This window comes from Hibiscus syriacus, unplaced genomic scaffold (genome assembly GCF_006381635.1).
Source record: "Hibiscus syriacus cultivar Baekdansim isolate YM2019G1 unplaced genomic scaffold, ASM638163v2 tig00111394_pilon, whole genome shotgun sequence".
NCBI lineage: Eukaryota > Viridiplantae > Streptophyta > Magnoliopsida > Malvales > Malvaceae > Hibiscus > Hibiscus syriacus.
In genome coordinates, this window is record NW_024063080.1 from 455,525 (window position 1) to 471,635 (window position 16,111).

Here is a 16,111-nt window from a genome sequence, read left to right on the forward strand (position 1 = left end):
AATAAATAAATAGTTTGCTCCTCTTGCAAGTTGCAATACAAGGTTATTTCTCTTAATTGGTTGAAAATTGAGGTCTGTTCAAAACAAAGTAAAATTGTTTGTACGAGCATACAATAATGGAAAACGCTATTATGAGAGAACGAAACCTAGGAAAGGAAGCTCATTTCATTACACTTCAATACCAAATACTTGAATCCTAAAATGACAAGTCCAAAAGGAACACAACTGACTGAAAATGCCAAAATCCTAGTCGCCTCAGATGCTGCCCTGTGCTTAGCAACAAGCTGATTTCATGCCAGATTATTGGGGGGCAAAAAAACTAAAACAATGTATATTGCAACTTTGAATTCTTGCTCCGGACTTGCAATCGATAACTACCAAGGATGAAAAAAACAATCCTCAAGCTACACACGTCAATTTCAAGATGTGACTTTGTGTTTTGCTTTCTGCTTTTTAGCATTCAATGAAACCAGACCTGTGCCTAATCCAACAGGTGCTGCTGCCTCTTCTCCTTGCTTGGATGTTGACTCATCTTTTTTGGTATCAACTGGAGCATCTAGATTATGATGCCCATTTGCTTCCTTACTCTCTCCGGCAGCTTCTCCCCCATCTCCTACCTCTGGAGTTGCCCCCATATTGGTCATATTAAGAAGCTGACTTAACGGGGGCACAGCTTGGACTGGTATTCCATGCGAGCGAGTCAAAAGACCTCTGGCAACAGCCTTCTTCCTTGCTTCCGCTGTGGCTCGAGCTGCTCTTTCATCAAATCCTCGTCCACGAGGTAGAGTCTCGCCAATCATTGCTGCATTCAGAGACTTGTTGAAAGATGCACTGGAACTCCCAGATCCTCCAGCTGCAGCAGCGGCTTGGAATGCATGCACCAAATCTGGATGAGCCTGCCAAGCCAATTTATGTCAGGTATACAGTGTGGCTAATCACATGAAATAACATTGTTTCTCTCGGATCTGTCTACTGATTTGCAGAAAAAGGAACCCAGAGAAAGAAAGCAAGAAATGGTTACATGCATAAGTTTCTAATAGCAGTTGCATAGTGAAACTGACAATGTCAAAGGGAGGGGAACAAAGAACGGGGTGATTAGAATACCTTCAAGAGATCAATTGCCTTTTGAGCAGAAGCTGCATTTAAAGCTTGACCTTTTTGCTTTTGAGCATTCATCTGCAATAAAAATTAGCTACCTCAGAAACCACAAAGAACATATATAAGAAAGGCACACTCAACATTACTCTTCAAATAATTCTTTCCCAGATATTAGACCCTTCGACAATAGATTGATATCAAAGTGATTGCATGACCAATTACTTGCCTGAAGTTCACGCATTTTAAATGTCTTAATCCAGTTCTGGGAGTCTCTTGTTCTTGAGTCCTCCTCACCAAGCTGTTTTACGAGAATGTTGTATGTTTTCTTCTCATGCTGTGTGCACCAAAAACAATAGTCAATAAAAATCAATCTTATTTAAACCAATTGGTTAGAAAAATTGCATTACTCTTCCAGAAACACATGCCTGATGCGAAAGTTTGAAGGCACCCATACAGTTGAACACAATTGCAAGTGCGTGATAGCATACAGCTGTTTGAATATGTTCCTCGCCAAGCAGCCTTTCATTCTTTTTCAAGGCTTCTTGCAGATAACGAAGTGCTGTATCCATCTTCTTAAGATCTTGATACATCATTGCAACATTTATGAAAGTAGCAGCAACATCAGGATGATCTGGGCCACAGGATAGGCTTAGCAAAAGCAGTGCTCTGGACATGTGCTGTAGTGCCAGTTCTGTCTGGCTCAGGCCGTGGTAGAAAAGAGCCATATTGCCATAACTGCAGAGCATGATAGTTGAAAATTAAATTTTTATTAGACCCCTGAAGAGAGCAAGAAAGGTTAAAAATATCTAGAAGTTTAAAAATCAAAATAATATTGTTGTAGCAATGGCAATGAAGATCAGTTCAGATTGTAAGACACCAAATGAACCCAATATTGTGTCTGAGAAGAAAATAGAGAAAGAACCCATGCCTATGAGCAGTATCAGGGTGGTCCAAACCCAAGCAACGTTCATTTATAATTAGTTCTTTGTGCTGTTGCATTATGGCCCCGGCCATATCCCTGCATGATACAAAACCATAGCAAGGTACCTGAAAACATGGAAGTAAAACCATTTAGACAAGATTGGAAGTCAAAAAGAATTGCCTAACTATAAAAGATATAATACCATGTCTTTAACATGGTTAAAAAAGGTTGGTTCACGTACATAAAGCAAAACATACAAAAATAAAGTACCATCACTATACTATGAAGAGGGCATAAAATTTTCTTTTTGGACAATTAAAATATTAAAGACAGAAAAATGATTAGAAGACAAAAATTAGTAAACTGATTGAGCTATGATAACTACCGACAGCAATTGGCAACCTCCCGGTGCATTGGCCCAGTGACCTGAAATCATTCAATTGATTAAATCAAGAAAAGCTTACATTTATTTATTCATAATAAGAGGAATGACCTAACTTACCTGTTGAAGTATTGAAAAGGCCTCTGAAAATATTGTGTACGCTTCAGTAAGCATGCCCTGAGAGAGATATTGGAACACGGTTTATTCAGAATGTGAAAAATATACATGCAACAAACTGCCAACACAATTCAACCATAAACCTAATAAAATTGCAGAAAAAAATGACCCTCAATTTTTCTTGTCTAATGTACTTCCAAAATTTCTACTGTAATTTTTCCACCTGGTAGTAGATACACAACAAATGCAGAAATCGAAAAAATGGTGCCATGAAATTAGATATATATCCTTGTGTTTATGAGTGAAAAGGGGAATACAGTGCTTACTTCAGCTAATTGGACCTTTCCCATCTCTATAAGATCTTTAGCTTCTGAACATACAGGAACTGACTGCTTCACTACAGGTTGGAGATTCAAGATATCCGATGTATGAAAGGGTGTAGCAGCATTCAAATCATACTTCCGAGCAGCAATAGTTATACCCACCTGTATAGAAAACCATATTCATGTAAGCATGTGGTGATAGTGCAAATTACTTAGCACATGTGACATAATCAAAAGACAAAGGCTTACAAAGGTTGTGTAAGGTTATCTAAGCTAGAAATTCATCCAAATTTTAAACAGACAAGCATATGCAATCAACTACAATCCATGGAACAGATAACGATGGAAATCACCCCTAACAAAATTGTTAGTTTGTTCCTGACACAAGATGCATCTCCTGAGGAAAATGTTTCACAGCATGGACCAGCAATGTAGGCAAACACGAAAAATCTGAAACTGACATGGAAGCAAATCATCAAACAAGAAGGAAAGATGTAAGAAATAGAAAATTGTAAGAACCTTTTGACATAGATTGCGTAAGACAGAAATTTTCTTCACCCGTGATCTTGCATCCTCTGGCAACTCAAACTACATAAAGAAAATCCAATATCAAACATAAATCATAGATATGCTCAATTCAAAGTATATTCATAAATTCAATAACCTCATATTAACATATCATGTTTTCTTGAGGCACTAACAGAAGGATATGGTGGTAAGCATTCATTCATAACTATAGGACATCCATACCAACAACAAAAATACAATTCAATACCTGATATTTCAATTTTGCAAATTTCTGAATTTCAGACCATAAACTTTCAGAGCTGACATTCATATAATAAGAAATATTCTTCTTTGCAGATGCTTTACCCTTCCATCTGGAATGTCCCTTTGATGTTTTGCCTGAAGATTGGTGACTTGCTTGCTCCTGCATATAGTTTGAACATAAATATAGGCCTCATGCACTCTAGTCCAGTCTAGAATGCCATCAGATGGACACTTACTCTTAAGAAACAGCATCTTTAGCTTACACAGATTTGGATAATTAACACACCAAAATATAGTGATAGTATACTATAAAGGGCTCTGAAATAGCAAGTAACTTGGGATGCAAAAACTCATCTACTTGAACTTACTTTCTTTTGGTTTTTGGACTGTGTGCTAGAAGTCAATTTTGCACCAACAGATTGGCAACTTCCAAATAAACAGCTAAAAAAAATGTGCAATTGCAGGTCCCAGATCATGATCCTCTGTATCTCTCAAAACATCCTGCATAATCATAAATAAACAGCAAGAGGGTCGATTACAATTTACATATTGAAAAATCACAGCAAAATATCCAGAACATAGAAAGCATTATACAACAAGAACAGATCTTAAGCAGACAAATAATACCACCTTCAAGACATGCTTTGCTGACCGGACAACAATCTCATTAGAACAAAGATCCCAAAGATGAGGAAGATGTTTTGTCCCATGGCAACCTGTAAATTATGCAATTCAGTAACAGCTTTCAGTTCTGTCACCAAAATGGATTAAACAAATAAACCCGCATAATTCATAAAGATTACATTCCCAATGTATCGGATATTAATTCCATGTGCATGAAGTGCTTCTGTCAGTGTCTGGCCATCCATGGGTGAAACTTCCAGCGTGCAAAGATCTTGTATAAACTTGGGAAGAACAACATCTAAAAGATAAGAGCTAGCTTTCCTTACATTTTCCTCATCAGCGTCTATCTCCTGGTGTACACAAAGGAAAAATCTAAGATATCAAAAGTTTAGCAGCATTGTAAAGGAAGGAAAGTTGCAGATAAAGAAGACTCACCTCTTGACTCCCACCCAATTTAAATTCGGTGAAAACGTTGGGGTTAAATAATATCTCATGTGTTTCACAACTTTTAACAGATGCAGAAGCACATTGTGTATCAACCTTATTTTTATCTTCCTTGGTTGTACCCTGAGGTCAAAGGGCCCATGAGCAAAATATCTTTCATGTTAAACAGACTGAAATATGTTTTGCAGCAAACGGTTATAAGGTAATAAACGGAGTATAGTTAAATATTACATTATAAGCCCAAAAATTCACATCTTACTACTAATCAAACAGTTCCTTAATCCACGTAAAAAAAACACTAGATATAAAAATGTCTGCAACCATTTCAAAATTTCCACCTAATCAAGAATTTGCATAACAAATGCATTATCCACTTATCTTTGCAGAAAATATTTAAAAGCTTTGACAAACACAATGACCACTTGAGTCACTTTCTTAAAGTTGGGTGATTATCACCATTTACCACATTTGGCAACAAAAAAGAAAATGCTTATGAGAACTCGAAAACCTGAACAGTATTAGATAGAAAGGCAAATGCAACAGATTAGATCTGTGTTATCGAAGAGAGACTTGCCTCATGATCAGAAGTTGCAGCTTCATGAGCATCTGTAGCCACTGGTGCTTCGTCAACAGCAGCTTTTGAAGAATAAGTTGCAACATTAACCTCTTCCTCAAATTTTGAAGAATCGGTTACAACATTAACCTCTCCCTCAGATTTTGAAGAATCTGTTGCAACATTAACCTCTCCCTCAGATTTTGAAGAATCGATTGCAACATTAACCTCTCCCTCAGATTTAGACACAGATTTTGAGCTTTCTGGAGCTTGAGCCTTCTCCAGTTAAGCAAGTCAACATCAGATAAGAGCACTTCATACAAATTGCAAATTGACATTAATGTAAGAATGTAATACCTGGATAAAAGCAATAATTAGTTCTGATCTCAATATACAAAATCGAGATCCTGGTCCATTAAAATTTGCATCACGAGGAGTTGCTCTCATCAAATCCAGAAGATAATGCCTAATTAAAAAATGGAATTTAAGGAACAGGAAAAGAAAGCCAAAGACAAAAATTTAGTTGAGCACAAATTATAACATGCAAAGTTGAAGCTCATATTAGCATGTAAAATGAAAAAATATAGTCATCTTTCTCTCTCTTAGGAGAAACATTCCTTGGAAGGAATATTAACTAATCTCATCTAGCAATTAAAGCTGCAAAGTAGATGTGTCCTCTGACTAGGAACCTAAAGAAAATAAACTGAACAGAATTGAGTAAAACTAAGATTAAGTCGGTGAAGTGCGAGGAAATTGCAACTCTTAAGAAAAGGGAAGAGTTAATTAGAAATGTGAAACAACAAGTAAATAGAATCAATGATTTGAGAACACTATGCCTTAAGTAAATAAAAAAAAATGTGAACTCAAGGCCAGTGATGGGTATCAAAAAGACTGTTAAGGACATCAAGAGAAGAATATCAATGCATCTCTGAGCTTGCAAACCAAAAGGATAGGTTCAATAACCTGTCATCACTACCAACAATGCCCTTGCATTCCACTGGAGCAGCCAATTTGAAAACATTCCCAGATGCATCAAGTACCGTGTGCTCCTTCAAATGAAGGCGTTTGGCAGCTTCAAGTACCTAAAGGAACATAGAAGTCAGCACTCCCCACCAAAACATTTATTCTCTGTAAAGAGTATCTAATATAGTAATGTAAGAAATTAAAATAAAATGAAATATAAAAGTTGAAAGAAATTGATGCTACAACCAACAAGAAAGTGATTTGTCCACAAACATGCCACATAAAACGGACATTTTTTTGAGAATGTCAAATTTTCTCACCTTTGAATGAAAATCTTCATTCCAACAGATCTTTTTTCCATTGTCAACAGATCCATAAAGGAGAGAATCTGATTTATCCCCTTGGAGAATGCCAGGTAAGACACTCTACAAAAGAAGTGTCAAATTATTACCTAATTCTAATCAAATAAATGAAGACATCAAAAAAGGAAAAATTAACAATTAGGCTGAAGAAGCATCCAACAACTTCTCCTAAAATAGCAAAGGAAAGGGCGCTCACCTGCGCCACCACTCTATGACCTCTATAATCAATTATGGCCATAGCAAGGTTATGAAGTCCAGGGACATCAGCTTCCTGATATGCCTTTGTGCCTTTCAAATCATTATTTGCAGAAGCATATGTAGCCTGCTCGCTCTCAGCCAATGGTGTCTCAACAGACCCTTGAGCCAATTCTGTTACACTATCACTTCCCCCCATGCTTGATCTTACCTCGTTTGGATTCATGCTACCTGCAGCTTCGTTTCTGCTCTCAGAATTTGAATAAGTATCTACTGAACGTTTCCTGGACAGTCGTTCCATATCCGAATCAACAGCAAAACTGAAGAATATGTTGTTATGAACGTACCTGAAATGAAAATATATGACATTACCAAATTTATCTCGATTATAAGGTAAAACAACAAGAGCAAAAATGCAATGAGGAGGAAAATTAGGCTGTAAAAAATGAAATTACTAAACAAAGAACAGAGAAATAAATGAATTGATAAACTGCTAAGAGATGCCTAAGCCTGACCTTAAAATAATATCACAAACATCAAGAGGGGGAAACAGGACAATGTAACTCCTCAGAGAAATCATAGTTCATCTTTCCAGAGGAAATGTGAAAGATAACACAGTTTTCAAATCATCCTAAAATTCTCAATCAAAGGCAGAGTTCTTTTAAGGAATACTAACATGTGAAAGCACTCAAGGATCAGTTGGATTTATAGGTGGTATACATCTGTTGATGACTCCAACAGCACCACTAATTGCTGCATCAACAAAGTCTGAGGTCACTTTATAGAGAGCCCTATCCCGCAGGATCCTGCAAAAAATGTCCACATGATAAGCAGAAACTCTAAAATGATTGATAATGGCTTAAAGCCTGCGAACATGTGGCATGTATGTCCAGCTTAAAAGAAAATTAAGATACTAATTCATTCACAAACTACAAAATAGTACATATCATACATTGTAACCTTAAAAATCTTAATATCAGAAATGCGTTGGATTAATTTTTTTAATTTCCCATTCAACCACACATTAACTCTATATTTTGGGGCTTCTTATGTCAAGATTTAGAACATTAATGACTCATTTGGCATAAGTATTAGCAAAAGGAAAAGTTTAATTATTATAGGGGTTTTAAAATAGTTTCTCATAACATAAAAAAGAATCTATACAAATCTAAACTGGAAATTAGAAAGATGAGTAAAAAACTCAGGTAAAAATGAGACCTCATCAAAATAGACAATTTCTCTTTATTTTAAACTAAGTCACGTGAATAACTAAAAATTAGAGTACGAAGTTAAGTTAGTTTATTGCTACCTCATGTACTAAAACGTGAGGAAAAAAATAACAGTGCTACCAAATGTAGCAAAAGTTCTATCAGACCAAAAGACAAAAAGATTTAATTTCCTTTCAGTATGACACATCAAATTTAATCCTCTATCTGATATGTATGCTATTACAATTTAAATTTACAGTACCAATTAAATTCGGTGCACAAGCATATAAAACTGTTATTCAAACATGATACATTCTTATCAAAATGAATAATCAGCATTGCATGGATCACGTAGATCCAGCTAGACATAATTTGCAAAGAATATTGATTAAGGGGTCGTTTGTTTACTGCTGAATGGAACCCTTCAGCGCTGAATGCTGAACCGTTCAACATTCAACGTGTTTGATTGTCACCTTTGAATGAAGACTATGCTGAATGAAACATCAACACTGTTGAATGAAACAACAAAACACTGCTGAATGATTCAGCATTAAAGCACATTCTGAATCATTAAGCACCTGGTATTTTACCATAACACCTATTTTTTCACATGTTGTCTTATTAAACAATCATATCTTATAATATAATAAATCATTATGAAGGTAAAAATGAAAATATTCATGATTCAGATTGTACATTCAGAACCATTATCAAACAACATGTCACATTCAGAGTCAATCATACAAAGCCTTTGAATCATTCAGGCGATTGAATCATTCAGCGCTTAAACATTTTATTTTATCAAACAACCCCTAAATGTTTTATTACTAGCTAATTATTAGATAATAAGCATTATACATCTACAGGATGAGTTAAGTTCTTCAAAAAAATTATTATGATAATTAGAAGTTAATTATAAGTAGGTCATGGTATTATGTACCTTTCTTGAGGAGTTGTATGCGGGAACTCTCGACAAGATTGCAGTTCCTCATTCCAATCTCTTTGCATGCCAATCAACTCACTCCCATATGAAGGAGTTAATGCATCCTCTGCTCTGGCTGCATCGCGTTTGTGATCTGACAACAGCACAAACAGCAGAATCAGCTTTGCAAAACAATAATACTGTTTTTCCAATGCAACATACTTAAATTCATTGTTTTTAATTTTTTAAAACAAAAAAAAATATATTCTCACTGCGCAAACATCTAACAAGCACACCCAAAAAGCAAACAGAAAAAATTACACTAGATGGAAGGGAATGGAATATTAGGATAAACTGCTTTCTTTCCACCCTTTCCTACAATTGATAGGAAAGAAGTACAGGAAAAGAAAATGGGTGCATTTGCAACTATCCTTTCCCTTCAAATCAAAGCCTTCTATGGGATATAAAAACGCCATTCAACTTACATTAACAACTTTATTTATAACTTTACCCTATCTTCTCTCTTTTCCTCTATTTTTATCCTCCATAGCATACAACTTTTAACAACTTTCTTCCCTTTCCTTCTTTTTTCCTCACTTTTTTCACTTCCGTCCATTTTCTTCCCTACCGCACGTAGTGTAAGAAAAAACAGACAAAAAAGAAGTACCCTCCACATCAGAGGTTCAATCCATTTATTCCTTTTCCGAAGCAAAACACTAAGCATAACTTTAGAAAGAACTTACCAGGAACTGGATATGATTCCAGCCATGAATTTGGTGGAAGCAAAGATTGAACATTTTCAAAAGGATGCGCAGTGGCCTTCCGCTCCATAGTCTCATGGAAAGCTTCATTACAAATACAAAAAAAAAATTACAGGATAATGGTAAATGGACTAGAAAATATCAACCTCTAAAACCAGGTAAAAGAATGTTTTGACATATTATGTTACCTTTCCTGAATTTAGAGCTAATTTTCTGCAAGAGTCCAACGAGAGTTGTTGCTTCATAACCAACTTTGCTTGGTCTGGGATCAAGAATGTTCCCAGTGCTTGAATTGACATAAAATATCTTTGCGGTTCCCGTAATACAGTATTTGTTACCCTCTAAAGTTTCTACATCCAAATAGATCAAATCCCCAACAAGCCTGTCCCCAACAAAGTTACAATATGTTGTTACTCATTCAAGATAAATGGCAAAACTCATTCACCCCCAGCAACAAAAACACCCTGCCAATATAAAGAAAAGAAATTCAGAATTTTACCTTTGATAGCTTGGTGGAGGATTGAAGGACGAAAAAACAATGTTCTCCACACATTTGATCTCCTTTGAAGATGAGGACAGTAATTTACCTAATGATCCAGTAACATCCTCCATAAAGCCCAAGCCATCAAGCTCTGGAACTTCAATTTTTGCAGCATCTGGATTTTAAAAAAAACTAAAGGTTAAAATCCCAGAGTTTGCAAAATGGTAAATGACGGTGATTTAAGGTCCAATTTAAAACCTCCTGAATTGGAAGCTTTACTTTGTGCCTTCTCATACTGCAATGCAAGTGAAGTTGAGAGCGAGGCATGAAGTGTAGAAAGGGAAAGTAGATCTCTTGTGCAGTGAACATGAGCTCTGATGGATCTATCATCATATAATGCTGCCAAAAATATCAGGTTAGAGCCCACGCATAGACCTTAAAACCATAAAATGGAAAACAATGCTAGTATACCAGCAACCATCTCCAAGGAGCAACCACCGATAGTAATGTCAGCTACTTCAGAAATTTCATTATAGTCTTCTAAATGATGAGTTGAACCGTCCTTAATGTGCAGCAGTAAATCATAGCATGTGAAGTAACAGGTCTCTGGAGCATCAAGAAGGAATTGCCGTATGTCCATGACAGAATCTCCAGGATTCAACTGCATATGCAAATAGTCAATTCATCATTTAAACCACATCAGTAATAAGGTATCTACACAAAAAGCAAATTCAATTTTTAATTGTATCCCAATGAAAACCATTCCAAATCTAGATTTGTAAACACATCCACCCATAAAAAGAATACATCTGCAAACCATATACATGCATAGAGAGAGTGAGAGCATTGTTCTGAAAGCAAGTTGGTTCACCTGCAGTTCAAGCTTTTCTCCGCTTTGTGTTTTAACAGGCACCGGATAAAGATGAAGGTCACCTGCATTAATATGGGAAGAATGTGAGTCCAAGAGCAATTCAAGAAGTATTCAATAGAAGTAGAACCATAAAAAACACACTTAAATTAAGATTTCATATAAACAACAGCAAAAGCAGGTTGTTAAACCAAAGATGAAAAGTCTAATAGATGCAAAGATATGAAATGACTATTCATCTGTCTAATATTGTTCAAGGAAACATATTTATCAACAACTTTTCAGAATTTTGACAAATGAACACGTACACACAGACAAATAACTGAAGTCTGAAAATCATGGATTAGACGACTGAAAATACATACATATAGATAAATTATTGAAATCATAGAATGTAGATGGAAAAATAATAATAATAAAGCTCTTTCTTTAAACACCAATGCTAATAAATCTCTTGAAAAAAGGAAATCATTATAAGATTTCAGAGCTGATCATAATTTGCTAATGGAAGGTCATCACACTAAAAGTAATAATATAGCAATCATGCATAAAAATTCACCTTGCTTTTGTTGGCTTGATGAATCCAAAGCTTCTTGCTCTGTCATTTCTGACTTGGGACCAGATGATTCAACCACGTTTGCAACTCCATTAGAGGCAACATTAGGAGGCTTGGAAGCAGTTACATTATCCTTCAAGGGAACATCTGAGGAGACAGCTTGCTCTGAAGAAGTTGTTGAATTGTGTGACCCTCTCCGGTTCCTTCCCTTACTAGATTTTCCCGCCATTTGCACTAACTTGATTTTTCAATACTTATAAGCACATAAAGAGATTGAATAACTTCTACAATGAGTTGGTTGTCACCCAAAAATCCGATAACAAATATTATAAGTGTATAACATAACTAGACGGGAGGAGAAAAACAAAAGCCCATGAGCTAAGAAAATATCATAAGCGGCTCCACAGAAATTGAACTGATATGTATATGTGTCTGTATATTCGTTAAAAGGGGGAAAAGCTTTTTTTCAAGACAATCCCTGAATGCACCTAAAAAGATGCAAACTCGTTATTAGAAAAACTTGGTAATCAGAAAAATCAAGACTGGCAATTAGATTGGAATCATTAGACCATAATCATTTCACCGAATAATGCATCCAACAGAAGCAAGATGCTATAAACGTAACTATCCTACCCAAACAACAGCTGTATCGTATTTTGTTTGGGTTACCTCGGGATTTCAAATAGCAATTGCCTAGCGCTGTGGTGGCCACTATTTCACATTAGCGGCACATACACCTCCAGAGCAGCCTAAACAAACCGCGGCCACTATAGTAGTGGAACGGAAAATAGCGGCAATAATGGTCCGCTATTTCCAAGAAAACAGATACCTTATACATACATACATTTATATATCATTTTCAACAAAACAAACAGAGAAAGTATGGGATGAGACAGTGTAACAAACAGTGAAATCGAAAACATAATATCAAATATAGAGAGTGATGCAGAGGCAGAGGGCAGATTACTCAGAATCTCGTGAGTTCAGTAGATATCAATCTTGAAGTGAGATTTAGGGTTTCAATAATTACCGGTCGCAACAAGAAGACGAGGCGAGAAAGGATTGGGTCAGAAGAGAAAGCGAAGCTGTAACAGACTGGTGATGATGGCGGCGGGGGCTGTGCGAAGAGAAATGAGAGTAGGTCCGGTACTTTTAAAGGGGAATTTTTCAGAAATGGTATATAAATTTTGTTGAGATAAATTTGTAAGTATTTAAATAGAATTTAAATTAATATAATTTAGATATATTTATTATTTAAACAAAATTATTATGTATTATTCTGTGATTTTATATTAAAATTTGAGTAATTTTTTATTTGGAATTTATATTGTTTTCTATTAGACTAGTTTTGCTTTTATGTGTAATTCATTAATAACAATTAAATTATTTTAAATAATTGATTAGGAATAGAATCTATTAATTGGTTTAGTAATTAAAAAGAGTATTGTATCTTCTTGAGGTGTTGAGTTCGAGCAACTGTATCTGTATGATGTATGTATCTTGTCAATGGTTAAGAAAGTTGGAGAGGATGATCAGAAACAGTCGTCACCTGAAAATTTCAAATTATCATATATTTTATATATATATATATATTTATTTATTGATAATTTGTTTGAATATAGGTTTTTAATATATTTAGATTCATTAGTAAAACGATTGTTGAATTATGTTAGAGTTGTGATTTACCTTTATTTTATATACAAACAGTTAGTTTTTAATTTAGAATTACAATTAAAAATTTATAATTATAAACTTAAATTAAACGCATAATTAAATTTATGACGATGAAATATAATTATTGGTGTAAAAATTAGTTATTTAAGATCACACAATGATCATCCATACAATAAAAGATTAAAAATTTAACAAAAAATTCAAACAAAATATTGATATGAACAGATTTGACCACATCAGAAAACGAACCAGAAAAGGGAATCAAGTTATTAAAAGAGAATCGACTAACTGCAGTCGAACGATGTAAACAAACTATCCACAAATGTAATTGTGTATCCAAATTTAATATGAGAATCAAAAACAGAAAAGATCAATGTGATAATAAATAAGCATGATTTTGATTAGTCGTAGTAATGTCAAATATTACCCTAAAAAAATAAACGAAAACAACAATCAAATAACTAAAAACTTATCATAAAGTCGAAATTATTAAAAACTAAATAAACAAAAGAAAAATAAATTTCACTTAGTTAATCTTAATTTGTCCCCAAAACTTTTAACACCTAATTCGGGGTGTGATAAAATCCGTGTTTGAAAAAAAAAAGATAACTTAGTTTATTGAATATTAGTTTAATTAATTGGTATAAAATTAGTGTAGATTCTTTAACATTACAAGTTCAGACTTAAATCTTCAAATAATTACTATATATTAAAAATAATAAAAGTTTAGCATAATAAAATCAAATCATGATAATAATGAAGTCATTTTACTATATATTAAAAATAATAAAAGTTTAGCATAATCAAGCAAATCATGATAATAATGAAGTCGTTTAGCATACAAATCATGATAATAATGAAGTCGTTTTACCTAAGTATTTTGGTTAGGTTAGTCAAATCATGAGTTTAACATCATAACTAGAAATATTTTACTCGTTCAACATTGTTTTTGCCACGAGGAATAGCTTATGACCTCGAAACTGTGACAACAACAATGCTAAGGAGCCTAACTGTTTCAGATTTTATATTTGAAGTTGGTTTGGAGTAGAGGCGAAATCCAACATTATTTTTTGGAGTTATTTAAAAATATATATTAATCAATATTTTTTATTTTTTCCGATATAAATTATATATTAAAATATCATGCTGATATTGTTTTAAATCTTTAAAAAGCATCTATTCACATAAAAATTTAAAGAAACAAAATACATCGATAATTATATTATCTAATTTTTTATTTTTAGAGATAAAAATTCAAACCCACACAATAAATATAGAAATTTGAAATAAAACTATAAATATAAATTAAATTGATTTTTTTTAAGTTACATTCAACTAAAATAGAATTAAAAATTAAATATTGGTACGAAGTCCTCAACTCAAATATGAACAACTCCAAGACAACCAAACAAGGAAAAATACAAAGAAATGGGTGGTATATTGAAATAAAAAACGATAAAGTAAAATGGATTTTCATTCATTTGATCAAAATAAAATAACAGTACATAAAAAATTGACATTCGTCTGAGATTAACCAGTTGGTTGGGATATGATAAAATCTTATCACAGAATTATTTGAGTTGTATTTTATAGATCGACTCTCTGTTTACATTATATTGTTGACCTAGTGCTTGAAAGATTATATCGTCGAGCTAGTGCTTGAAAGAACGACGATACCAGTAAAATATGATTTTATCACATCTTAGTCAACAAGTTAATGTTCAGCTCAAACCACTACAATTTTTTAACAGAAAATGGCGAGTTTGGAGTATATGAATAGTCGGGTGATCATTTTATAACTTTTAATAGTTTTAATTAAATAATAATAATAATAATAGTCGGATGAGTCAACAAAGCAACATTTTATAGTCGATAGATCATTTTGTAACTTTTAATGGTCTAGAGATTCGATAAAGCATCGCTTTATAGACAAAACCATTTGTGAACTTTACCCTTCTAATAAATTATATTAAATTGGTTTCCAAGGGATAAGCGAGATGATGGCATGAATTGTGTGATACGTGGTTAGGACATAGGTACCTAATGGCATGACATGACTTCTATTCATGCATATTTATTCAGATATCTGCTCTGAATCCCAATAATTAAGAGGAAACCAACAAGGGAGTAGAGATAAGCTCAAAATCTAAGATGAAGCTGCTTCTTCTGGGGTCCAACTCCAAGGCAGTGCCTTTGATGATGTTGGTGTTGGTCCTTACAGGTATGGTCGAACAAGGTCGGGCCACTTCTTGTCACAACACATTCTTGATGGCACTGGTGCAGTTGATACCGTGCAGAGCTGCGGTTACTCCCTTTAGCCGAATTCCACCGAGCGATACCTGCTGCAACGCCATCAAAGCTCTGGGTCAACCATGTCTATGTGTTCTTGTCAATGGTCCTCCCATAACCGGTGTAGATCGGAACATGGCACTCCAGCTGCCTCAGAAATGTTCTGCCAACTTTGAACCATGTATTCCCCTCTCACCCTCTATACAAACACTTATATATTTTTCCTTGTTTCAACACATAAATTATTTACTCCTTAAATATACTTTCTGGTGCATGCGCAGGCGATGCAATGAAGTAGATCCATGCATGACTTTTAAGAATAAAATTGTGCAGAGCTCATCATCGGAGCCTTTCCCTATTCGTACTATCTGTAGATTGCATAAAATGAAAAGATAGCTTAGTTATTTGCATATTAAAGCTTGTTTGAGTTGTTTCCTTTGGTGACAGATACAGTTCATTGGCTCCATTTCTTTTAATTATGCTTGTCTTCTCTCTGTCAAACTGTGCAGAGTAGACTTCACAAATATAGAGCCCACTAACACATCAACAATACTAATAATAGAATTGAATTACATTCATTATATTTATGGGAAAATAT

At 34.3% G+C, this 16,111-nt stretch overlaps 2 protein-coding genes across 2 annotated transcripts; one reads left to right on the top strand and one right to left on the bottom strand.

Annotated features, from left to right (window-relative positions):
- Positions 1-63: 63 nt before the first annotated feature.
- Positions 64-12,725, bottom strand: LOC120160952 (clustered mitochondria protein-like). Its single transcript, XM_039171260.1, is given in 32 exon segments — positions 64-896; positions 1,105-1,176; positions 1,325-1,432; positions 1,524-1,833; positions 2,027-2,117; positions 2,120-2,145; positions 2,406-2,446; positions 2,523-2,579; positions 2,846-3,004; positions 3,362-3,430; positions 3,618-3,773; positions 3,982-4,062; positions 4,064-4,114; positions 4,244-4,329; positions 4,395-4,587; positions 4,673-4,808; positions 5,257-5,510; positions 5,592-5,700; positions 6,198-6,316; positions 6,518-6,622; positions 6,756-7,101; positions 7,431-7,444; positions 7,446-7,560; positions 8,903-9,038; positions 9,628-9,729; positions 9,834-10,027; positions 10,145-10,301; positions 10,385-10,525; positions 10,598-10,787; positions 10,998-11,059; positions 11,554-11,806; positions 12,582-12,725. Coding segments are annotated over 31 exon segments (4,383 nt in total). The 5' UTR covers positions 11,780-11,806; positions 12,582-12,725; the 3' UTR covers positions 64-419.
- A 2,650-nt stretch (positions 12,726-15,375) lies between these two features.
- Positions 15,376-15,811, top strand: LOC120160902 (protein LIM1-like). The gene is made up of 2 exons (XM_039171218.1): positions 15,376-15,694; positions 15,795-15,811. The coding sequence occupies exons 1-2, from the start codon at positions 15,376-15,378 to the stop codon at positions 15,809-15,811; spliced, it is 336 nt and encodes a 111-aa protein (XP_039027149.1).
- Positions 15,812-16,111: the final 300 nt, after the last annotated feature.